Source organism: Heliangelus exortis, chromosome 17 (assembly GCF_036169615.1).
Source record: "Heliangelus exortis chromosome 17, bHelExo1.hap1, whole genome shotgun sequence".
Classification (NCBI taxonomy): Eukaryota; Metazoa; Chordata; class Aves; order Apodiformes; family Trochilidae; genus Heliangelus; species Heliangelus exortis.
The window spans coordinates 15737145-15761019 of NC_092438.1; the positions used below are offsets into that span (position 1 = coordinate 15737145).

The window sequence follows — 23875 nt, forward strand, 5'->3', positions numbered from 1 at the left end:
CATCTTGTTTTAGGAAAAACTCCTTACCTAACTCAGCAGCATCCTTGGAGCCATCCATTCCCCCCTCTACAGACTCAGACCAGTCTGCATTTCCCTTCCCCTGACTGGGAGAAAGCCAACTAGAGGTGCTGGGGTTCAGCACTGCTTTGGCCTCTGCTCTCCTCCATGGACCTCTGGCAGAGCTTCTCTCAGGAGCATAGGAAACACTTTGCTGGACATATCCAAGGGGAAAGAGCTGCTTTGCCTTCCACCCCAACAGATGGGCTGTTCCACAGGGCAGGAGAAATGGAAAAGCATCAGTCACACCTGAAGTGGTCCTGAAGGACGTGGATGGTTCTGTCCTCTCACTGATTTTTATTTTTAGGTATTTTCTCCGAATCAGAGGAGGAAGCAGTTGTTGCAGGCAGCAGTGAGATGGTGGCCAATGGAGACAGAGATGCCTCAGTCCTTGTGATGGAGTCAGCGAGGAATAAGGAGCCTGTAGTGAGGCCCAGAGTGAGGCAGGAGAGCTCGAGGTCTCATGGAGAATTAGCAAACGGTAAGGGGGGAATCTGATGTTCCTTTCTTGTGCAGAGCTCAGCTCTCTCAGGGCACAATGTGCCCAGACCTGTGTGGCAGCTTGACCTGTCCCTGGAAAATAAAAAAGATCATTATTAATAGGGTCCAGCCAGACCCAGACATGTGCTCTGAGTTGTGAGATGCAGGGCAGGGACGTGTTCGTCGGGGCTCTTCCCTTTGGGTGGAATTTCCCAAGGGAAGTCTGTGTTGAGGGAAGCTCCTGCTGCTCCCCAAGACTCCTCGTTTTCCTGGCTGCTGCCTCTAGGCACAGCAGGGAGCCAATGTCACCTCCAGGTGGCAGGTTCTCCCAAACCCAGGTGAAATGAAAGCCCCCCGTGTCTCTGTTAACAGATGCACAGCCTCGAAGCTGCAGCAGTTTGGGTCAGGGCTTGTTGGAGAGCCTCAATGTACATTGGTGCCTCCACTGCTCTCACTGCAGACCTCCTGCTAGCTTCTGGAGGTGGATGTAGAGGTGGGAAATGGTTGCTCCTGGAGTGCTGGGGCTTTTCCTGTGGCCAGGTGCACTCTGCAGACAGACAGAAGAATTTTTGCCTGGTTTGTGGGTTTGGATGCATGCACATACCCAGCGTCTGAAGGTATATCTGCTCCCAAACTCTTCCCAGGAGCAGCATCCTACAGCTAATGTTCTCTTCTTTGTGTGGCAGCGCCCAAAAGAGAGACTGAAAATCCCATGTCCCAGTGCTCTGTCCGCCCAGATTCCTACCGCCACTTCACTCCTCGCTTCAAGGCCTCCATGCTCCCCCAGGTGAGAGCTGGGCCAGGGCTGCTTCCCTGGGAGAAGGAGCATTTTGGGGGAGGAAATTTCCCTAGTTGTTTCCATTTTGTTCCCTGAAAGCCATTTTTGAGCTATACCCCCTGGCCTGATGTTCCATGAGGACACCCATCGCTTTTGTTCCCCTTTCTCTCCTCTCCATGCAGCTTTTACCAGACAAACAAACAAAAAAAGAGTTGGCACCAGCTCTGTTTCTGTCAAGCAAATCTGCATACATTTTTATTCAAAAGCAAGGGGAATGGCGTGTGCTATTGCAAGTGAAAGACGAGTGAGCAGTGGAGTGAATCACCCTGCACCCAGATTTGCAGGCAGCTGCGTTGGCAGAGCAGGCTGAGCGTGGTGAGGAGAGTCCAAACACAGCCAGAATAAAACAAAACTCAGCTCAACCTTTTCATGAGCTCTGCTGATGGCTGTGATAGGAGAAAATTGACATTCACCTTCCATTCTCTCCTCTCTCCCTCCACCTGGGAGAATTTTTTCCTCCCCACTGGTCTTTCCATCTACATCCCCGAGGCAGCAGAGCCCACTGAACTCTTCCCCTGCTGCTGGTGTGGTTGCTGCCAGCCTTCCTGTGTCATGCCTCATCTGAAAGCATGTGGGCCTGGTTGTGCTGGTGCAGCTCATTGTCTATGTAGAATGGTCTGGTGCTCATCTGGTGAGGTGTCCAAAACAAACTGCGTGAGTGTTGGTGTGAATTTGTGTGGGGTCTGTGTGTATGTGAGGCCTCTTCTTACCTAGGAGTAGAAGGTACCCAACTGGGCTGTCCTTCTGGAGCTTATTTTAAGCCAGGGTCAATTTTTCTTGCAGAGTTTTTCTTCTCCTCCAGCTGGCAGGGAGGTCTTGAAGTTGAAAGCAGTGATCGGCTACAATGGGAATGGCAGAGGGAATATGGTGTGGGACCCGGACACAGGTACCTTGGGAAGGCTCTGGTGTGGACTGAGCCATGTCCTGACCCTCTGGCTGTAAGGCAGGGATCTTTGCTTTAACACAGGGCTTCTTTGCATTGGGAAAAAATCTGGCAACCCTTTTGTTTTGCTCTTGGCAAATGTTAGTTGATACAGGCAGCCTGAGACTTCAGTGGTCGAGTGAGGATAGTAAAGGGAATGTGCTCACAAAGCCATCCTGCCTCCTTTCTCCAGGCTGGAGTGATGGTCAACAACTTGGCTTTGCTCAGGTCAGGGCAAGTGAGCTTTCCCTCCACTCCCCACCTGAGGGGAAGGGTGCTGACAAGCTGTGTAGAAGCTTTTACCTATTACTGGAAGAAAAAGGATTGAGAGCAGCCCTGAGGAGAAGGACTTGGGGGTGTGGGGTGAGGAGAAGCTCAACATGAGCTGGCAACATCCACTGGCAGCCCAGAAACCAACTGTGTCCTGGGTTGTGTTACCAGCAGGGCCAGGGAGGGGATCATCCCTCTCTGCTCTGCTGAGTCCAGCTCTGGTGTCCCCAGCAGCAGAAGGACACAGAGGTGTTGGAGCCAGTCCAGAGGAGGCCCTGGAGCAGCTCTGCTCTGGAGCCAGGCTGAGAGAGTTGGGGGTGTTCATCCTGGAGAAGAGAAGGCTGCAATGGGGAGACCTTAGAGCACCTTCCAGTGCCTGAAGGGGCTCCAAGGGAAGCTGGGGAGGGACTTGGGACAAGGGCCTGGAGATATGGGCAAGCTCATGGCAGGGGATTGGAATGAGGTGATCTTAAAGGTCCCTTCCAACTGAAATGAGTTTGGGATTCCATTTGTGATCCCATCTCCTTCTCCACCAGGCTTCTTTGCCTACACCTGTGGCTGCCTCATCGTGGTGGAGGACCTGCACTCAGGATCACAGAACCACTGGCTTGGCCACGTAGAGGAGATCTCTACCCTTGCTGTCAGCCACGATGCCCAGGTAGGAGATGGGCTTCTGCTGGGTTTGTCTCTGTGGCTTTAGGCTGGAAAATGTCCTTGATCAAAATCCCATTTGTTTGTTCCTGCTGCATGGAGACTTGGGATTATGGAAATAAATCGAGGGGTTTGGAACCCAGCTGGCTCAGGGTGACAGCAAAGGCTGCTCCCTCCCTCTGGGGACCCTGCTCTTCCCTCCCACCATCACCTGATGGTTGTTCCCACCAAATTTTCCACTTGACAGCCACCTCACTTTGAGACTAACAGTTCTCAGACTAATGAAGTGTTCTCTTAATTGCTTACCAAGCTCTCATTGACAACTTCTTGTTCTGTCAGGTTCTTGCCTCTGCCTCAGGAAGGAGGAATGGAGATCCCCACTGTCAGATCTGCATCTGGAGCATCCAGGATGGGGTTTGCACAGCAAATCTGTTCCATCATGAGACCCAAGTACAAGCCATGGCATTCTCCCGGGATGACAGGTTCCTCATTACCCTGGGTGAGTACAGCAGGGCTGGGAGCAGGATACACCCTGGAGTAGCCAGCTCATGGGAGGAAGATGCTGAGAGGATGCAGATGGGCACCAGGCTGGTGGGTCTGAAGCTGCTGCTCCCCCCAGCTCCCTTTCAGCTCTTTCTCCTTGGGATGGCGAGCTCATTCCTCTTGAAGTGACAGCTTACTTCTCCTGGCTCACTAGCTCTAGTGAAGCCTATGTAAATAGTTTGCAATTACTATTTATAGTATCCAAAGGGAAAAGCCTTCTTCTGGACTTCTTATTGCTGCTTGGGTGGAATGGTGTAGAAGTAGCCAGGCTTCACACTGTGAGCCTCCTGCCAGGCAGCACTGCCAGCACAGGATGGACGCTCAAGCTGTCTGTTTTGTTTAGGCAGGGGACATTTAAAGGACAAACATGCAATTAATAATTTGTTTTGCATGAGAGAGGACCTGTGGAGTAGGCAACATGCTCTCTTCAGACTGGTGAGTCTGACCTTGGGGAAAAAAGCTTTGCTGGAGAGAAAGAGAGCTTTGTGCTTCTCTCCATGGAGCAGTGTGGGAGAGGAGCCCCCCTCCTCCAGCTCTGGGTGGGCTGCAGAGGGGAGAAAAGCTGCAGGTCTCCAGGGAGCTTGTGGAGCCTGGGAAAGGCAGGAGCAGAGCACTGTCCTCTGGAGCCATCAGGGAGCTGGGATGCTTGCCACTACCAAGGCCAGTGCCTTCTGGAAGGATTATCAAACACTAGGACAGGTGGTTGGATCCCCATCCCTGGGGGTGTTTCAAAGGTGTGTAGATAAGTGCTGAGGGACAGGGGTTAGCTCTGGACTCAGTAGAACTGGGTTGTGGTTGGACATGATGACTTTCAAGGTCTTTTCCATCCAGAATGATTCTGTGATCCTACTGCCACCCAGATATGATGGCTTTTGTTCAAGTCAGCTCCCACCTCAGCTTTGACTTCAGCAAAGGTGCCAGCCCTTTCGCATTTCACTGGTAGCCCTGCGTGCCTGGAGGGCTTGTGTGGGGCACACATGGAGGTCAGCAGCAGCTTCTGTTGTCTCCAAACAGCAGGGAGGGGCACAGTTGATCCATGAATGCAGTGGGTGTGCCTGTAAGCATCCTGAGGCTGCAGAACGTCCTCCTACTGCCCTTCCTGTTCCACCACAGGGGACTACAGCGACCGAACCTTTGCTCTGTGGAACACCTACACTTACCAACTCTTGGTGTCAACGTGTATCTCAGAACCAGTCCATGAGGTGGCTTTCAGTCCTCTGTCTCACCGAGATCTGGCCTGCGTGGGGAAGGGAGTTGTGATGTTCTGGCTGTTGGAGCAGCAGGGAGCTGATGTCAACCTCAAGGTAAACCTCAGTTTTACCTCCTTTTCAGAATTCCTTTTCAGCACCTCTGACTTCTCCATCACACTCACCACTCAGAGAAGGGCTCTCCTCCCACAGCTCAGCAAGAGCTGATGATTTCTCTTAGTGAGAGGACTCTGGCTGTCTTTGAGTGGCTTCCGGTTGCATTGGAGGCATTCACTGCAGGAACTGAGGGCTGGGTTTTGTTCCGAGGTAGGTAAACACCATGTTCTTGGACATTTCTCTTATATGCTCCTGCAGGTCCATCGGGCCCCTGCCCCGGACGTGTTGGGGCCAGTGGAGATGACCTCACTCTGCTATGGTGCTGAGGCTCTTCTTTATAGTGGGACCAACTCAGGGCAGATCTGCGTGTGGGACACTGAGACCAATTGCTGTTTCATGACCTGGGAGGCCGACGAGGGGGAGATTGGTGGGTGCAAACCCCCTGGGTGTCCCTCAGGGCAGGGAACTCCAGGGGAGAAGAGCAGTAAGCTTGCAGGGCTCCAATTTCAGCTGGGCTTGGAAAACCAGGTCACTGTGTGGGATGGAAGATGCTCGGGGTGGCCGTGGACCTGGCCTGGATTTCACTGGGGTCCCAGGTTCCCGGGGGGGGTTCACCTCTAGCCTGGAAAAACACTGGGTTGTACAAGACCCCCACTGCCCTGCCCCAATGACTCAGTGCCCTGGCTGCCAGGAGCATCCCCCCGGGTGGTGGCCAGGAGCAGGGGACACTCAGGGTGCCCTTGGCTCCCCTCTGTCCTCCCAGGCGTGCTGGTGTGTCGTGGGGACAGGCTGGTGAGTGGCAGCAACACCAAACGCCTCCGGCTCTGGGCAGTGGCAGCCGTGCAGGAGCTGAGGCTGAAAGGTCCCAATGCCAGGTAGGAGGTGGTGGTGGCCTCAGTGTCCCCACTGCACTCACACCCTTCTCACCCTGCTCTTGGGAAGCTCTTACCCTCCTCTGGCAGCTCCCAGGACCTGCAAGGTGGCTTTCCACAGACAGACATCAGCTCTGCCTTCAACCACACTGCCTCTGTTGCTCCTCATCCTCAGCTTTTCCTCTTCATCCTGTGCCTACTGATTCTCTCTCTCTGGATCTCTGTGCTGAATGGAGTTGACCCCTCTTAATAGTGGAAATGGGTGGAGTTTAGCATGCCTGAAGTTTCTGCCAGTGATTTTTAGGAACTCCTTAAGAGATGTAGTGAAAGTGCAGTCATGGCCTTTGTTTCTTTTGAGCTACTGCATCCCCTCTTTCTTTCCTATAAAAACAAAGGTTTCAGTGCCCGTGCAGGGGCAGTTACAGCTCAGTGGACAGGAGCCCCTCACTGAACCATTTAGCTGCAAATTTATGACTGGGCCTGCTAGGAAATTGCAGTTGGACTCTTGATCAACTTAGAGGTCCTTTCCAACAGTTCTATGATTTACGGGAAGCAGATTTTCTGCTTCAACAACTGATCCAGTCCTCCTCACGTCCTCCTTTCCTCCAGGTCCAGCTCAGTCCTGCTGGAACACGAGATCACCCTGGATGGGACGATTGTCAGCGCAGCCTTTGATGAGTCCCTGGAGATGGGGATCGTGGGCACCACAGCAGGGACACTGTGGTACGTCAACTGGATGGAGAGCACGAGCATCCGTCTGATCAGCGGCCACAAGAACAAGGTTTGAGGAGCTGGGCCAAGGGGTGGTTTGTCCTGCAGAGCAGTGAGGGGTCTGCAGGGTGTCCCTGCCTGGGGAAGCACATGCAGGCTGCAGGAGCATTCCCTGGTCAGGGCCTTTCTGCTGGAGCAAAGGATGCAGTCTGCAGTCACTAAGACTTTGTTGCTGAGTGCTGTAACTTCTGCCTGCCTTCTGTTTGCTAGATGGACATCCACACTGGATGATGTTTGCTTTGTCCAAAACATAAAATCATGACGCAACCTGGGTGAAGAATGATGGCTTTGAATTTTGCTGTTGCTTTGGAGTATCTCCTTCTCTTACATACCTGGTGACAGGACAAGAGGAAATGGCCTCAAGTTCTGCCAGGGGAGGTTTAGATTGGGTATTAGGAACAATTTCTTCACTGAAAGCGTGGTCGATCATGGGAACAGGCTGCCCAGGAGCCACCATCCCAGAGGTGTTCAAAACACATGTGGACATGGGACCTGGGGACATGGTGGTTTCAGGTGATAATTAGACTTGATCTTGGAAGTCTTTTCCAACCTTCATGATTCTTTGATCTTTATGCTTCAGGGAAAAGAAGTTCAAATGGTAGAGGAGAAGGGACTTTACTCACACCTGCTTTGGGTGGTACCTGGAGGTCTATGTTGAGTGGTGGAAGTCCTAGCTTTGGGGTTTCCTGGTTCACATTACAAGTCTAGCTGCCAGCCCAAAATTTAAGCCCCAAACCAAAGCACCTTACATTTAGGTCTTCTTGTCTGGTGTCTCCCAGAGAGGTCCTAAGGGCTGAGATGGATGAAGGAACTGATGTCCTGTAGGCTGTGGCATCTGTAGGGTTCCTGTTCCTTATCTCCTTTCCTGATGCAGGTGACTGAAGTGTGTTTCAGTCCTGAAGAGACCCACTGTGCCACATGTGGGGAAGATGGCAGCGTGAGGATCTGGTCTCTGGGCAGTGTGGAGCTGGTGGTGCAGTTCCAAGTGCTCAACCAGGTAATTGTGGTACCTCAACGTCTTCCTCCTGGCAGAGGACACAATCCACTGCTCGGGGTTGCAAGGACTGATGTGTTCTCACAGAGCAGGAGAAAGTGGAGCTTTTAGTGCCTCTGAGGGCACAGTCCTGCTGTCCCAGCTGTGCCATCAGGTCTCTGCCCTGGTTGCTTTGCAGAGCTGCCAGTGCCTGGCCTGGAAACCTCATCCCATTGTTCCCTGGGGAGCTGAGAGCCAGCAAGTAGTGGCTGGGTACAGTGATGGCACCATCCGTGCATTCAGCATTTCCAGGACAGAGATGGAGCTGAAGATGCACCCCCACTCTGTGGCACTGACAGCCATTACCTATTCCACAGATGGTGAGAAGTTGTCTTGAGGAGCATGGGGGGGTGGTGCCCGGATTCCCCCAGCCCCAGCTGCTCTGCATGCTGACAACCACGTGGGCTTCAACAAGGCCAAGTGCAAAGTCCTGCATCTGGCTCAGGGCAATCCTCAGCACAGACAGAGGTTGGCCAGAGAGTGGATGGAGAGCAGCCCTGAGGAGGACTTGGGGGTGTGGGGTGGGGAGAAGCTTGGTCTGAGCTGGCTACATCCACTGGCAGCCCAGAAACCACCCCTGTGCTGGGCTGCATCCCCAGCAGTGTGCCCAGCAGGGTCAGGGAGGGGATCATCCCCCTCTGCTCCACTCTGGTGGGACCCCCTGCAGTAAAGCTGAGTCCAGCTCTGGGGTCCCCAGTACAAGAAGGACACAGAGCTGTTGGAGCCAGTCCACAGGAGGCCACAAAGATGACCTGAGGGTTGGAGCAGCTCTGCTCTGGAGCCAGGCTGAGAGAGTTGGGGGTGTTCATCCTGGAGAAGAGAAGGCTGCAATGGGGAGACCTCAGAGCACCTTCCAGTGCCTGAAGGGGCTCCAGGAAAGCTGGGGAGGGACTTGGGACAAGGGCCTGGAGGGATGGGGTGAGGGGGAAGGGTTTCAAACTGGAAGAGGGGAGATTTAGGTTGGACATGAGGAAGGAATTCTTTGTTGTGAGGGTGCTGAGCCCCTGGCCCAGGTTGCCCTGAGAAGCTGTGGCTGCCCCATCCCTGGCAGTGTTGAAGGCTCCGGGTTGGATGGGGCTTGGAGCAACCTGGGCTGTGGGAGGTGTCCCTGCCCATGGAATGGGGGTTGGGACTGGATGAGCTTTGAGGTCCTTTACAAGTCAAACAATTCCATCATTGGATTGGGTACAACAAACATTTCTGTTTGTCCTGCTTACAATTTCCAGTGGCTTCTCTTCAGTGTGGAGCATTAGTGGTGTCTCTGGGATGTTTCCAGCCTTTCACAGTGTTTTGGCACACCAGTATCCCACCATCCTGGGCCTTTTTTCTATGGATTTTTTCTTCTACAAGAGTGTCCCATTTGTTCCCTCCTCTGCCCACAGGAGAAATGATCTTATCAGGAGACAAAGATGGGCTGGTGGCTGTCAGCAGCCCTCGCACTGGAATGACTCTCCATGTCCTTGCTGACCACAGAGGCTCCCCCATCACTGTCCTCCAGTGCACCAGGAAGCAGGTGAGACCTCACCCTCTGCCCTGGCACTCAGCACCATGTCCCCTGTGTCCCACAGCCATGGGAAGCAGCAGCACCATGGTTGGGTGGGTCAGCCAGTTTGCTTCATTTTGTCCTTCACCTTTCCTCTGAAAACCACCCCCACCGCAAAGCTGTGCTCCCTGGAGACTCTAGACTTAGGAGATCCTCCTTAGATTTAGGTGAAGGACATTGTTAGGGGACACATGGTACCTTCAAGCACTCCCCTAGGAGATGTGCAGATCCAGAACGTGTCCCAGGGAAGAAATCTATGTCATTCAGGCTCTCATCTCTCCTCCAGCAGCCTCTTCTGCCAGGATATTCAGCCCAGAGTTTTCCACCAGCTCCCATACCACAGCTTCCTTCTCCTTTTTTGACTCTAAGTGACTTTAAAAAAAAAAATCCTTTGTTGTGAGAGTGCTGAGCCCCTGGCCCAGGTTGCCCATGGAAGCTGTGGCTGCCCCATCCCTGGCAGTGTTGAAGGCCCCAGGTTGGATGGGGCTTGGAGCACCCTGGGCTGGTGGGAGGTGTCCCTGCCCATGGCAGGGGTTGGGACTGGATGAGCTTTAAGGTCCCTTCCAACCCAAATCATTCTTTAATTAAGCACTGCCCCAAAGGCTGTTCATCCTGGCATTGACCCCCTGCAGCATAAGGCCCGTGTTCCCACCAGCTCCTGCCCCAGTCCACTTCTGGTGGCAGCTCAGTGGCAGCTCTGGTTTGAAGCTCAGTGACCTCCAGAGTCACAGCCTTGCTTTTCTCTTCTGCAGTACCACGAGCTGGGGCTGGAGGGAGGTGAGCTCTGGCTTGCCACCAGTGCTGACCGGCGGGTCAGCGTCTGGGCCTCCGACTGGCTGAAGGACAAGTGTCAACTCCTGGACTGGCTCAGCTTCCCAGCTCCTGCCTGCCCTGAGGTGAGTGTGGCCCTGCCAGCCCCCCCTGCCCACTTGTGGGGTGATCCTGGCAGCAGCCAAGCTGGAAGAAGGACAATTCAAGGCTCTGAGCAGAATGGAGCCAAATAAGAGGGTGTGCTTTGGGAAGTCTTCTTCATTCCTTCTGCTGCTCCTCGAGTGTCTTGGTCGTGTGTGTGGAAAGTCAGGGGGAAGTGCAGTGGTCCTCACCACCTGGAAACGTTGACTTGTGAGCAGGAGGAGTCAAAAACTCCATCTGGGAAGAGCTGACACCCCCCCTACCACAGAGGACAGCGCAGGGGAGAGACCCCATGGTGAGCACCTCCCAAAGAGCAGAAGTGTTGAGAGCCAGGAGCCCAGTGCTGGGTTCAGAGAGGTCCTGCAGCCCCCACCGTGTCCAGGAGGCTTTTGACCCCCAGGGTGTAGGATTTGGGCAGCAGAACACCTTCTAGGGAGGAGTGAGGGTTTCTGCTGGGCAGGACAGGTGACAGTCCCTGGTGCACATGACACTGGGTCATTTGTGGAGGGCAAGCAGTGCTGCCCCATTTGGGTAGACACAGCAGCTGGGGTGTGCTGGCATCCTTTTGTTTGCTTCCAAAACGATGGATTTCCTCCTCAGGAAGAAAACTCACTACAAGGTGTCCCCACAGTCAACAGGGGAAGGATTGATCTTGCATCCAGTGCTGAAGATCTCCCTTCTAGGCCCTATTTTCTTGTGTTAAACAGATCCATAACCCAGTCCCACCTTCAAGCAATAATGCCTCAGTGGAAATCCAAGCTGTTGGACCCTCACGGGTCCCACTCTGGTGGCAATAAATTATTTGCTTCAGGTTTCCATGGCAGAGTGTGGTTGCTCCTTGCTTTGCTGTGATCACATCTGAGATAGCAAAGGAGGACACAGCCTCATCACACTGCTGTCCTCCTGGTCAGACACCCACAGCCCAAGGGCTGGTGTCCTCCATGCTCTCCTCTTGTCCCCTGCTGTGTCAGGTCAGGCTGGAGAACCTGTCCTCCATTTTAGAATCATAGAATAAGTAAGGTTGGAAAACAGCTTCAAGATGATCGAGTCCAACCATAATCCATCTCCTGAAGCACCACATCTAAACGTTTCTTGAAGATCTCCAGGGATGGTGACTCCACCAGCTCCCTGGGCAGCCCATCCCAATGCCCCACCACTCTTTCAAAAATTAAACTTAGGTTAATAACGAACCTAAACCTTTCCTGGCACAACTTAAACCCATTTCCTCTCATCCTATCACTGGTTACTTGGGAGAAGAGACCAACACTGCCTCTCCATAACCTCCCTTCAGGGAGCTGTAGAGAGCAACAAGATCTCCCCTGAGCTTTCTCTTCTCCAGACTGAACAACCCCACTTCCCTCAGTCCCTCCTCCTACAACATCACCTCCAAACCCCTCACCAGCCTCGGAGCTCTTCTCCAGACATGGTCTGAGACCTCAGTGTCTTTCTTGTACTGTGGTGCCCATAATTGAATTTTGTGCCCCTCCAGGGTCTCAGCAGCCTCCCACCCAGCCTGGCCACCTTCTGCCCCTGGGAACCTGGGACTCTGCTCTACGTTGGCTTCGGTGTGCAGCAGGAAGCTTTGTTTTACAGTCTGCACCAGAAACAGGTACAACAGAAGCAAACAGGTACAGCAGAAACAAACAGGTACTCATGCCCTGCCAGGGGGCAGGGGCCCTCCTCTGCCACTGCAGGGCCATGGCCACCTCTGAGGAGCTGCAGTGGGAGGTGTGGGGTGGGGGCAACAGCTGCTCATCTGGGAAATGCTGAGCTTGGCCCAGGTAACTGCTGAGCTGCTGGGCTCTGCCCCTGCCCTGCTGCCTTCCCATCCCACCAGAGGGGAAGGAGTTTGCTTCCAGCAGTTTCCAAACTGTTGAGTTGAGTCTCCTCTGGAAAGTCAATGGTTTCAGCAGGTTTCCGAGCCCTGAGAGGTGCTGTGCATCTGTCAGCCTCTCCTTGGAGAGGAGGAGCCCTCTCCCCTCCTACCTGCAGCAGCTCTGCTCTCCCCCCTGCCTGTTCCTCAGCTGCTGGTGTGTTTCTCTTGCTGGATCACAGGTAGTTCAGAAGATCTCCCTGCCGTTCTTCGCCGCCTCGCTCAGCCTGTCTCCTGCAGGACCCTTCCTGGCTGTTGGCTTTGGTGGTGAGTACCTGAAGTGCAGCCTTGTCCCCAGGCTCAGTGGGAAGGATCTCTACTTCTTCCCATGGGGTGGAACCAAGTGTCCTTTTTCCTTTAAATGAGATGTGCACACCCGCCAGCCCCTATCCTTGGGCCCTGGGAGCTACAGTCCTGGTAGCGTGGGTGGCTGCCCTGCTCCTGGGCAGGGAGAGAGCTCTGGGAGACCACAGATCAGAAATGAGGTGTGTGAGCTCAGTCCTGTTTGTCCACAAGCAGAATTGGTCACTTGAATGGCTCCTTGGGGTTACAGGCTGTCTCCACCTCCACTTAGGAGCCCCAGCCTGGGAGGCAGAAGGGACAGGGCTGGTCAGCACCATTCTGCATGGGCACCTTGCTCCTGTAGCTGTTTGTATCACCCTGGGGAGATCCATCCCACTCCTACAACAGCTCCCAGGAGCAGGTTGAGCTCACCTGACCCAGAGTTGTGGGTCACCCGCTGAGCCCCGGGGCCAGGGGGGTGTGAGGCTGCAGGGCTGCACCTAAGTGTGCAGGGTGACAGGCTGACAAGTGCTGTCCCCTTCACCAGCTGCTTACTGCCTGCTCGCTTCGCCAAGAAGCTGTCCCCTGTCACTGCTAGGGCACCTGCAAGGAGTCTGGGGAGGGACTTCTGACAAGGGCATGCAGTGACAGGACAAAGGGGAGTGGCTTTGAACTGGAAGAGAGTAAGGTCAGACATCAGGAAGAAATTCTTTTTTGTGAGGGTGCTGAGCCCCTGGCCCAGGTTGCCCCCAGAAGCTGTGGCTGCCCCATCCCTCGCAGTGTCTCAGCTCAGGTTGGATGGGGCTTGGAGCAACCTGGGCTGTGGGAGGTGTCCCTGCCCATGGCAGGGGGTGGCACTGGACGAGCTTTAAGGTCCCTTCCAACCCAACCCATTCCATCACAAGTGGTAGCTCAGTGGAGGGAAGAGGTCTCCAGGGGTGATACAAACCCTGCTGCATGCAAGGACAGACCCCATGGTGACAGAGCCTCTTTCCCCTGGCACTGAGCCCGCTGCTTTCCCCACAGAACGGCTCCTGCGGCTGCTGCGCTGCCCGGACGGTTCGGCTCAGGATTACCGCAGCCATGATGACGCCGTCCACCTCTGCCGCTTCGCCCCCTCCGGCTGTCGCCTCCTCACGGCCTCACACAGCACCGTCCTCCTGTGGGAGCTCGTGGGCGGCTGAGCCGGGAGGCCCTGGGAGCAGCGGCAGTTGGAAGACTGGGGGCGTCCCCCAGCCGGCCCCCGGGCTGCTGGGCCGGGCACCAGCTCCGAGGCGAGGCCCCGGCTTAGGCCTCAACCAGGCCCCAGGGCGGAGCTGGGGTCGGACGCGGCGGCGGGCCCGCGTGTGTTTGCGGGATGTGTTTTACAGCCTTGTTCTGTGGTTTTGGGGGGCGTTTTGGGGTGTTTTTTTGTTTAATAAAACATCGAAAGCTGAAGCCCCATGAGGCCTGCGAGTGCCGCTCGCCACCGCCGCCCTGCAGGGGGCGCTGCTGTGCCCGCCGCCGCTCTACGCCGCCGCTCGCTGGTGAAGCCGGAAGTGGAGCGGGGTCCGGGGAGGCGGTGGCGCCGGTAGCGGCGGTGGCCCCGCCATGAAGCGCGACGTGCGCATCCTCCTGCTGGGGGAGGGTAAGGCGGGCCGGCACCGGCACGGGGCTGGGGGGTAGCCCGCCCGGCACCGGGACTGCCCGGCCTGCGGGGGGAGCGGTTGGGCCTGCCCGTAGCACCGGCCCCCGGGGGGCTGGTGGCGCTGGTGGGGCTGGGGTCGTGTTCCCCACCGCAGGCGTGTGCCGGTCCCGGTCCCCCGAGCGGTGTGTGTGTGTGTGTGTGTGTGTGTGTGTGTGTGTATGTGTGTGTGTGTCTGGCCGTCCCGGTAGCAGTGCCTGCTTCCCCTTCCCCCGGGCTCCCTTTCCGCCGCCAACCAGCGGGGCTGGGGCTCGGTACCGCTTCACGGGCCCCTCAGCCGCGGGGCAGGACACCGACCTCCCCTTCGGCAGCCGCTCGAGCCATACCGGGCCCCGCGGGCGGCACTGACAGGCCGGGCTGGTGCCGAGGTCTTGCCTTTCCTTCCTAGCCCAGGTGGGGAAGACATCGCTGATCATGGCTCTGGTGGGCGAGGAGTTCCCTGAAGAGGTGAGCGTGAGGGAGACCCTCAGGGAACCCCCTGGGTGCCAGGCAGCAGGGGGCTGGGTCAGTCCTGAGTGGCACCGGCCCGAGCTGGGGTTGGGTGACAGCCACGGGGTGAGGTTAAAGCCATGAGGACCTCAGGGAGCTCCAGCTGAAGTGGTGCCTCCAGTTTGTGCCCTGATCCCTGACCTGGGGGAGTCGGAGGTGCCCCCCAGGGCTGTGCTCCCCGCCGTTGCTGGGGCTCTCTGTGCCCGGCAGTGCAGCAGCCCCTGGGGCAGAGCTTTGGCCTCTGGCAGAGCCGTTTGCTCCCCAGCTGTGGCCTGGCTGCGGTGACACCAGCATAGAGCCCTTGGGCAGGTACTGAACCACTTTCCCTGCTCCTGGGTGCCTGGCTGGAGCCGGACTGCCTGCCAGGAGCAGCATCCAGCTGTGCTCCTTGGAGCCTTCTGCTCCTCCTTGTCCCATCTCCTGTCAGATGAGGGAAGGGGATCCATCTGGCTGTCAGCAGCAGATGGTTCCCTCAGTGCTGGGAAAGCATCAGCTCCAGAGGCTTGGGGAAGGGGGGACAAGCTCCACGCATCTCCCTGTGCTCTGGCAATCAGCTTAACTCTGCTGCCAGCAGGTCAGGCTGGAGCTGGGGCAGCACTGAGGGCTTATCTGCAGAGCAGGGGCACGGGCAGCAGTGCTGCCTTGTCCCAGAGTTGATTTCCCTGGTGGGACTCGGCTTCCCCAGGAGGTGTGGCTCAAGGGAGGGCTCAGGGCCCAGAGGTTTCATCCCACCCTGTCAGGGAGGAGGGTGCTGGGCAGCAGCCCCGTGGGGATTTGAAGTCCCTTGTCACCTGTCCTCTCAGCTATGTCCAGCAGGGTTGGCTGAACAGGGGTCTGCTGGCTTTGCAGGTGCCTCCTCGGGCAGAGGAGATCACAATCCCAGCAGATGTCACCCCTGAGAAGGTCCCCACACACATAGTGGACTACTCAGGTAGGGCCCAGCCCCCTCCTCACCCTGGGGAAGGGTCCCCACTGCTGGGAGGCTGCTGGTGACATCATTTTCCCTTCCAGAGTCGGAGCAGACAGAGGACGAGCTGCAGGAGGAGATCTCAAAGGTGAGGGGGGGGTGCCTGGGGACAGCCCCCGTGCTGCCCGCAGCCCCCCGGGGACACGTGGCTGCAGTTTGGCCCTGGTGCTGCCAGGCTGTGCCAGGGCAGTGGTTATCTGTGGATTAGTGCTATCGCTGTGTTTAGAGGTTTGCTTAATCCTCCTCCAGCTTGTAAAATGGAGCTGGGGCTTCTCCCAGCCCCCCAGGGAGCTGCCAGCTGCAGAGCAGGGGGGGCAGCTGGCTGCCCACAGAGCTTGCTCTGGAGCTGAACTTCTCTGAGCTCTTGGGATGTCCCCAGCAGTCTCAAGAGGAGGGGGAGAAGCAGTTGTGGAGCTGGGATGAGCCCCCTCTGCTCCCTCCCTTGGGTCCGTGTGAGGAGGTGGCACGGAGGAGCTGGGGGGGTGAGGGCACCCCCCTTCCTCAGAGCAGCCATGGGGGAGCAATCCAGCCCAGCTGCTCCTCTCTGCCCGGGGTTTAACTTTGTCTCTGCCCAGAGGAGAACCTCTTGATGATGGGTATCAAACCAGCCTTTCCCCTGTACATCTGATGTGAGCAGAGCTGCTTCAGATCTCCTCCTGGGTGGCTAAAGGCCAAAGAGGTGGGCACAGGGGGTCCTGCTCCCTCCACCCAGACAGCACGAGGGGCTTGAAACAGCTCCAGGAAATCCCTCCTAAACCCATGTGTGTCCTCGGGATTAGCCCTAAACTCTCTCCTGAAAGGGCCGCTGATCCTTCCTGTCTGCACCCAGCAAACCACCGGGGGCTGCACAGGGCTGGGAGGGGACAGGGACAGTGGCACCAGGCCAGCATGGGGCAGGGACAGAGCCCTCCTGGGGGGCACAGGGACCCCACGGGGTGGGGACACAGGAGTGGGGACAGCTCCTGAAGCTGAGGAGCTGATCTGGGCCCATATCAGAGCTGGCAGTGTTGCTGCTGGGGGGCTCAACCAGCACTGCCAGGTTTCAGTGTGAGGGCTGTGGGGGCTCAGTCAGTCCCCCTGCCACGAGGACCCTCGCTCACCACCCTCTGCTGCTTCCACAGGCCAACGTGGTGTGTGTGGTGTATGATGTCACCAAGGAGGCCACCATCGAGAAGGTAAAGGGTCCCCATGCCCTGCCCCCCAACCCTGTGGGGATTTGGGGTCTGAGACCACTGTGAGCAGAGGCAGGTTGAGCACAGCCCAGGCTTGCCTCCCACCTGGGCTGTTGTGCTTCTGTGCTGAGGGGCAGCAGATTTGTCACATCCTTGTGCTGGCATCCAGCATCCCTGGGGCTGATCTCCTGCTTGGACAATGCTGCAGCTGGGCTGGGATGTGCTGGGGGCTGGCTGGGATGTGCTGGGAGCTGCCTCTCTCTCCCCAGGCTGTGCTGATGGGTTTTTATCTCTTTGCTGATGTGTCTGTCTCTGCTGATGGGTCCTTCTCTCTGCTCACCTTCCAGATTCGAACAAAGTGGATTCCCATGGTGAATGGGGGAGTAGAAAAGGGCTCCAGGTACTGTCTGTGGATACAGAATTGAGGGGCTTTGGAGGCTGTGGTGTGCCCACCACCCTCACACCTCCCCAAGATCAAAGCAGCTTGTGGCCACACCGCTTGTAGCAGAGGAACGTGGGGGCTTTCCTCCCTTGTTTAGCCAAGACAGAGAGTTCCTTCCCCCCTTAATCCCTCCTCAGCCAGGCAGGGAGGGAAGGCTGTGGCGAGAAGGGGAGCCTGGAAGCCACAAGCTGTGCATGGATTGCTTAGGCAGAAGGCTGCTGTGCAGGATTAAAGGCTCCTGGACATATTGCTGCTGAGTGAAAGCGTGAGCAGGATCAGGCAGGCTGCTTCTCCAGATGGATGCTCCCATCCCTGGGAGGCAGAAATGCTGCTGAAGCCCCAGGGGAGGAGGGTGGGGAGGCTGGGGCAGGGGGATGGCTTTCTTCCTTCTCTCTGACACTCTCCTCTTTCTTCCCCAGGATCCCCATTATTTTAGTGGGAAACAAGTCAGACCTGCAGGTGGGGAGCTCCATGGAGGTCATCCTGCCCATTATGAACCAGTTCTCAGAGATCGAGACCTGTGTGGAGGTGAGGGGACTGGAGGGTTTCTGCAGAACCTCCCTGAGGGGCAGGAGCTCTTGTCATGAGCCAGTGAGCCTTCATGCCTCTGGGGGTCTGCTCTGCTCACCTTGCTCTGCAGAAGCCCCCTTGCCTTGGTCCTGAGAGCCTCTACGTTGGGCTTACTGTCCCCTGCCGTCAGTCTGTCCCTGCTCACTGGACTGTCTCTTCTTCTGAACCCCCAGTGCTCTGCCAAGAACCTCAAGAACATCTCAGAGCTCTTCTACTATGCCCAGAAAGCTGTGCTGCACCCCACTGCCCCCCTCTACGACCCAGAGGAGAAGCAGGTAGAACACAGCTTGCAGCCCCTGGGGAGTCTCCATCCCATCACAGGGCTCTGGCCAGTGCTGGGCTTTTGCCCACAAGTAGGAGGCTGTCCCTGAGCTGTCCCCCTGTCCCTCAGCATCACATCTACACAGCTTTTGAATACCCCTAGGGATGGGAAGTCAACCACCCCCTGGGCAGCCTGTCCCAGTGTTTAATTACCCTTTCAGTGGTGAGGTTTCTCCTCATCTCCAACCTAAAGCTCCCCTGGCACAGCTTGAGGCCAAAAGTTCCTCTTGTCCCATCCCTTGTTCCTTGGGAGCTGAGCCCGACCCCCCTGGCTCCAACCTCCTCTCGGGGGGTTGCAGAGAGCCAGAAGGTCTCCCCTCAGCCTCCTCTGATCCAGGATCAACACCCCCAGGGCCCTCAGCCCCTCCTGGTCAGACTTTGTGCTCCAGACCCTTCCCCAGCTCCATTCCCTTCTCTGGACACTCTCCATCCCCCCGGTGTCCTTCTGCTCCTGAGGGTCTTCTCCATGGACTGTCCTGCTTCTGATCTTCAGCTCTGTAGTACTGGGCTGGGACCATGCTCTCAGGCAGTACCAGGAGAGGACCCCTCTCCACACAGAGATTTTGGGAGGCAGGAGGAAGGGCCAGGCTGAAGGTCCTGCCCTGATTTTGTCACCGTGGTTGGTCCCTTGCAGCTGAAACCTGCGTGTGCACGGGCACTGACCCGGATTTTCAACCTCTCAGACCAGGATAACAACCAGATCCTCAGCGATGATGAACTCAACTACTTCCAGGTAGGGCTGGCTGGGTAGCTGAGATATTTCCTAGTCTCTCCCAAAAAGCCCCCGGGATCCCCTTTCCTTCCAACGCCAGGCAGAAAAGCTGTCCCTCTCCTGGCACAGCAGTCCCCTTGGCATCCAGCACAGCCATAGCAATCTAGGATGCATCCTGGAGCCCATGGAGATCCTCAGGTCTCCCATCTTCTCTAAGCTTGGGAGTTTGTGGGAACCAGGAAGCTCTGGGGACGTTGAGAGACAAATATGCTGAGGAACAGGGATTGGGGCAAGGCCTGAGGCAATAAAATCCCAGAGCTGGGTGGGTTTCCTCTCCTAGAAACACCATCTCCTCACCTTGGGAGAGGGCTGGGCTCTCTGTGACCTCTGCTGACCCTGACCTTCTTTCTCTTGGGAGACAGAAGTCCTGCTTTGGAAACCCGTTGGCTCCCCAGGCCCTGGAGGATGTGAAGATGGTTGTGTGGAAGAACACCACAGATGGGGTGCAGGACAATGGCCTGACCTTGAATGGTGAGAGCAGCAGTCTCCATGCCCCTTTCCAGCAAGGGTCATAGAATCATAGAATGGTTTGGGTTGGAAGGGACTTTCAAGATCATCCAGTTCCAACCTCCTGCCATGGGCAGGGACACCTCCCACCAGCCCAGGTTGCTCCAAGCCCCTTCCAACCTGGGCTGAGACACTGCCAGGGATAGGGCAGCCACAGCTTCTCTGGGAAACCTGGGCCAGGGGCTCAGCACCCTCACAACAAAGAATTCCTTCCTAATGTCCAACCTCAATCTCCCCTTTTCGAGTTTTAACCCATTTCCTTTGTCTTCTCCCTCCCCCCTGTGTCCAAAGCCCTCCCCCAGCTTTCTTGGAGCCCCTTCAGATATTGGAAGGTTGCTCTGAGCTCACCTCAGAGCCTCCTCCTCTCCAGGCTGAACAACCCCAACATCCCCAGCCTGGTTTCACAGGGGGGTGCTCAGCCCTTTGGCTCTCCCTTAGTGGTCAGGGGGGTCCCTCTCCCTTGGCCATGTCCCCAGCCTGAGCCTCCTGCCTCTCCTTCCAAGCCAAATTTATCCTCCTTGTCAAAGCCAGCCTGAGCCTGCTGGAAGCTCCTTGAGCAGCTTGTTTTCCTAGGGAAAGCATCATCCCAAGCAGTGGATCCCTCTGGCTCTCTTGGCCTCACTTTGCCTGAGCCCCTGGATCTCTCCCTCAGGTTTCCTCTTCCTCAACACCCTCTTCATCCAGCGGGGTCGCCATGAGACCACCTGGACCATCCTGCGCCGCTTCGGCTACGACAATGAGCTGGAGCTGACAGATGACTATCTGTACCCTCCGTGTGTGTCCTGCCCAGGGGTGGGGTGGGCAGGGGGTGGGGAAGGCACAGCTCAGCCTGCCCAGCACCTCCCCAGCTCCTTCCAACACCCTGTGGGCTGCCCTTTGTGCCAGGTTCTGCTCTTTGCCTTCCCCTGCAGGCAGGGGCTGTGGGCTTGGGAATGGATGCCACAGGCCCGGGAGCTGCTGCCAATGGGCAGGGTGGTGGGGAAGGAGAACCTGTCCCTGAGTTCACATCAGTGAGGAGCTTTTGCTGGCTGTGCTGTCCCTGCCTGAGCAGAGGCAGAAGGGCTCTGTCAGGAGCAGTGAGATGGCAGCCTGGCCCTCCCAGCTCACTCTGCAGATGCCATCTCTCCTCTGCTCCCTGCCGCGGGGGATCCAGCCATGATGGAAGGGTTTGGCTCCTGAGCTGCTCCTTCCTCTCCCCAGACAGGCCTGTGTGGGTGCAGAGCACCCCAGGGGTAGTGCTGTGCCCTTCTGAAGCCCTGGGCACCAGGCAGAGCCAGAGCTGCGTTGTCTCCCTGGATGCTGGGGCCTCCCTGCCCCCTCCAGGGCTTCTCCCCCAGAGCCAATGCTGTGATGGGGAACAGCCGGGTCTGGGGACAGTCACTGGCTCTGAGCAGGGAGCTGTGTCCTCTGGAGGGGAGATGGGGCTTGGCCAAGGACCTGCTCACGGGCTGCTGCCCTTCCTCCAGGGCTGGAGGAGGTGTTGGGGCTGCTCACTTGAGTCTCCTCCCCGCCAGGTTCCGCCTGCCCCCTGGCTGCTCCACAGAGCTCAACCACTTGGGCTACCAGTTCCTGCAGAGGCTCTTTGAGAAGCACGACAAGGTGGGCAGGGTCTGGAGGAGCTGCCTGGGGAGGGGGATGCTCTGGGGAATGCAGGCCTGGCTGCAGCTGCTCCCTGCCCACAGGCAGAGCTGGGCTCAGGGACCCTGGAGGGGCAGGTTGGACCGAGTTGGGGTGGGTGGCCCCAGGGGAGCCAGGGGCAGCAGCAGCTGAGGGCAGGAGGGGTGAGTGGGGACACACTTTGCCTGGCAGCAGGGCACTGGTTCCAGTCACACAACAGAACTGGCCTGTCCCTTCTGTGGTGACAGGAGTCCCTCAGGCACTTCTCTTCCCCACGCTGGCGCAGCTCTGGCCTAGCTGACCATTGATTTCTCCCACTGACAGTGTCCCCGTGTCACTGCAGGCTGGCTGGGGGGACACAGCCCTCTCTGCACCCCAGCTCTGCATGGTGTGGCTGCAGGGGCCATCTCTCTTTCCCTGCAGGACCAGGATGGAGCCCTGTCCCCTGCAGAGCTGCAGAACTTCTTCAGTGTCTTCCCCCGTGTGCCCTGGGGCCCTGAGCTCTACAGCACGGTACACACCACTGACACAGGGCTGCTCCCCCTCCATGGATTCCTCTGCCAGTGGACGTAAGCTCAGTCCCTCTACCCCTGCCACTTGTCACATCCCTTTGTCCTGGCTGACCTGGTGGCTTCTCCCCAGGCTGGTGGCTTACCTGGACGTGCGGCACTGCCTGGAGTGCCTGGGCTACTTGGGCTACCCCATCCTCTCGGAGCAGGACTCCCAGACACAAGCCCTGACGGGTACGGCCATGCCCTCCCCTCCTGTCACCCCTCCTGTCCCTCCTCTGCCTCACCCAGCCTCTTTCCCTGCCAGTCACCCGGGAGAAAAGGATTGACCTGGAGAAAGGACAGACACAGAGAAACGTTTTCCTCTGCAAGGTGCTGGGAGCCCGGGGTGCAGGCAAGTCTGCCTTCCTGCAGGCCTTCCTCGGCAGGAGCCTAGCGGTGAGTGGCTGCTCCCCTCTCCCAGGGCATCCTGGCCAGGCTGGAGGCAGAGTCCCGAGGCCCTGGAGGGATCCCATGGCACCTCCCTGCCTGTGGCTGAGCCCTGGGGTTCTCCATGAAGGGACACCCTCACACCCCAGCAGTGCCACTTCGTTTTGCTCCTCTCTGCTTGTCCCCAGGGCTCCAGAGGGGCTGTGCCATTCCCAGGCATCCACATTGCCCCAGGAGGCTGGTGGCTTTCCCTGCTTGTCACAAATCATAGAATCACGGAATGGTTTGGGTTGGAAGGGACCTTCAAGATCATCTAATCTAACCCCTTGCCATGGTCAGGGACACCTCCCACCATCCCAGATTGCCCCATCCAACCTGGGGCCTTCAACACTGCCAGGGATGGGGCAGCCACAGCTTCTGGGAGCAACCTGGGCCAGGGGCTCAGGACCCTCACAACAAAGAACTTTTTCCTAATATCTGAATGTCACAAATGTCTGGTGGCAGTTGCTGGCTGGCTTTCCAGCTGCTGTTATCCCATAGGGGCTTGGGTGGAAAATGTTCTCTCCCCAAGCTCTGCTCTTGCCCCTGCCCTCTGAGAGGCTGTTCTGCTGCTGTCAGGTGCAGAAGGAGAACCCGGGGGTGCCCTCCCTCTACACCATCAACACCGTGCAGGTCAATGGCCAGGAGAAGTACCTGATAGTAAGTCAGGGAGAGGAGGGGGGATCACTGCAGGGCTGGGCTGTGTCCCCCTGGGGACTGCTGCACTCACAGCATGACTCTGGGGGAGAAACAACCTTGTGACAATGCCGTGCCACCCCTCCCCTCCCCTCCCAGCTCTACGAGGTCAGTGCTGACACCAAGTTCCTGAAGCCATCAGATGCAGCCTGCGATGTCGCCTGCTTCATCTACGACCCCAGTGACCCCAGGTCCTTCAGCTACTCAGCCAGTATTTACAAGGTAGCTGGTGGGGACCACGGGGGACTCTCTAAAAGGGCCCTGTGGGACTTTATAAGGGGCCCTGTGGGACTCCAGCCATTGCCTGGCAGCCTGGTCATGGAATCACAGAATGTCAGGGGTTGGAAGGGACCTCTGGAGATCATCCAGTCCAATCCCCCTGCCAAGGCAGAATCACCCAGGGCAGCCCACACAGGAACACATCCAGGTGGGTCTGGAAAGTCTCCAGAGAAGGAGACTCCACAGCCTCTCTGGGCAGCCTGGGCCAGGGCTCCCTCACCCTCACAGCCAAGTAGTTTCTCCTCGTGTTGAGGTGAAGCTTCCTATGTTCTAGCTTCAACCCATTATTCCTTGTCCTAGTAGTGGGCACCACTGAAAGGAGATTGGTCCCTTCCTCCTGACACCCACCCTCACCAGGATTCCTCCCTGTCTCTGCAGCAGCACTACATGGACAGCCAGATACCCTGTGTCTTCGTGGCCTCCAAGGCAGACCTGCCAGAAGCCAGCCAGCAGCCTGGGCTGTCCCCTGCTGAGTTCTGCTACAAGCACTGTCTCCCACCACCCTTCCCCTTCTCCTGCCATGGTCAGAGCCCACCCAGCACTGCTGTCTACACCAAGCTGGCCACTGCTGCCACCTTCCCGTGAGTGTTGTTCCCTGGGACAGCTTGGGGAGGGCTGTGTGTCCCATCCCTTGCACTGTTAAGTTGGGTTCTCTTGGTGTCACCTGCTCAAACAAGTAATGGAAACAGAAGAGCTGCTTCTCTCTCTCCTGCCTTCTGACAGATTTATTAGCTACTTCCTGCCACAGGAGTTTTTATTTTTGTAGCCTAGGATAAAAAATCCTGCAGGGGAGTAGCCAGCCCAGTTTGCTGAGGCCTGCAGCAGGGGGGTGGCAGCTATTTTTTCTCCTGATGAGGCAGATAAAACTGAAAAAAGGGGACAGCCAAGACAGATCTGCTCTCACACAGCTTCCCTGGGGAGGGAAGGGCACCTGGAGGGGGCTGGGAGTGGGGCAGGGTGGCAGCCTGGAAGGGCTGGAAGGGTGACATCAAGGGGACTAAGTGGGGGGGGTGGGTCAGAGCCCTCCCAGG

The 23875-nt window shown here is 57.2% G+C and overlaps 1 protein-coding gene across 9 annotated transcripts in view; it reads left to right on the forward strand.

Moving 5' to 3' along the window:
* LOC139804163 (mitochondrial Rho GTPase 2) overlaps nt 1-23875 on the forward strand; it is a 43975-nt gene that overhangs the window by 18066 nt on the left and 2034 nt on the right. Inside the window, exons 25-56 of one of the 9 annotated variants that reach the window (XM_071761081.1) lie at nt 365-538; nt 1224-1324; nt 2159-2261; nt 3104-3225; nt 3558-3717; nt 4875-5065; nt 5324-5492; nt 5829-5940; nt 6547-6718; nt 7583-7705; nt 7881-8061; nt 9124-9254; nt 10037-10180; nt 11686-11805; nt 12252-12336; nt 14424-14482; nt 15374-15455; nt 15536-15579; nt 16613-16666; nt 17011-17063; nt 17525-17633; nt 17849-17950; nt 18631-18729; nt 19131-19239; nt 19928-20048; nt 20790-20874; nt 21316-21461; nt 21535-21635; nt 21709-21839; nt 22449-22529; nt 22665-22787; nt 23223-23425. In XM_071761081.1, the coding sequence (XP_071617182.1) occupies nt 365-538; nt 1224-1324; nt 2159-2261; nt 3104-3225; nt 3558-3717; nt 4875-5065; nt 5324-5492; nt 5829-5940; nt 6547-6718; nt 7583-7705; nt 7881-8061; nt 9124-9254; nt 10037-10180; nt 11686-11805; nt 12252-12336; nt 14424-14482; nt 15374-15455; nt 15536-15579; nt 16613-16666; nt 17011-17063; nt 17525-17633; nt 17849-17950; nt 18631-18729; nt 19131-19239; nt 19928-20048; nt 20790-20874; nt 21316-21461; nt 21535-21635; nt 21709-21839; nt 22449-22529; nt 22665-22787; nt 23223-23425 (3790 nt within the window). Of the gene's footprint in view, nt 1-364; nt 539-1223; nt 1325-2158; nt 2262-3103; nt 3226-3557; nt 3718-4874; nt 5066-5323; nt 5493-5828; nt 5941-6546; nt 6719-7582; nt 7706-7880; nt 8062-9123; nt 9255-10036; nt 10181-11685; nt 11806-12251; nt 12337-13377; nt 13789-13853; nt 13979-14423; nt 14483-15373; nt 15456-15535; nt 15580-16612; nt 16667-17010; nt 17064-17524; nt 17634-17848; nt 17951-18630; nt 18730-19130; nt 19240-19927; nt 20049-20789; nt 20875-21315; nt 21462-21534; nt 21636-21708; nt 21840-22370; nt 22530-22664; nt 22788-23222; nt 23426-23875 lie in introns of those variants that run through there. The other 8 variants (XM_071761073.1, XM_071761075.1, XM_071761076.1 and 5 more) reach the window with 8 other exon arrangements.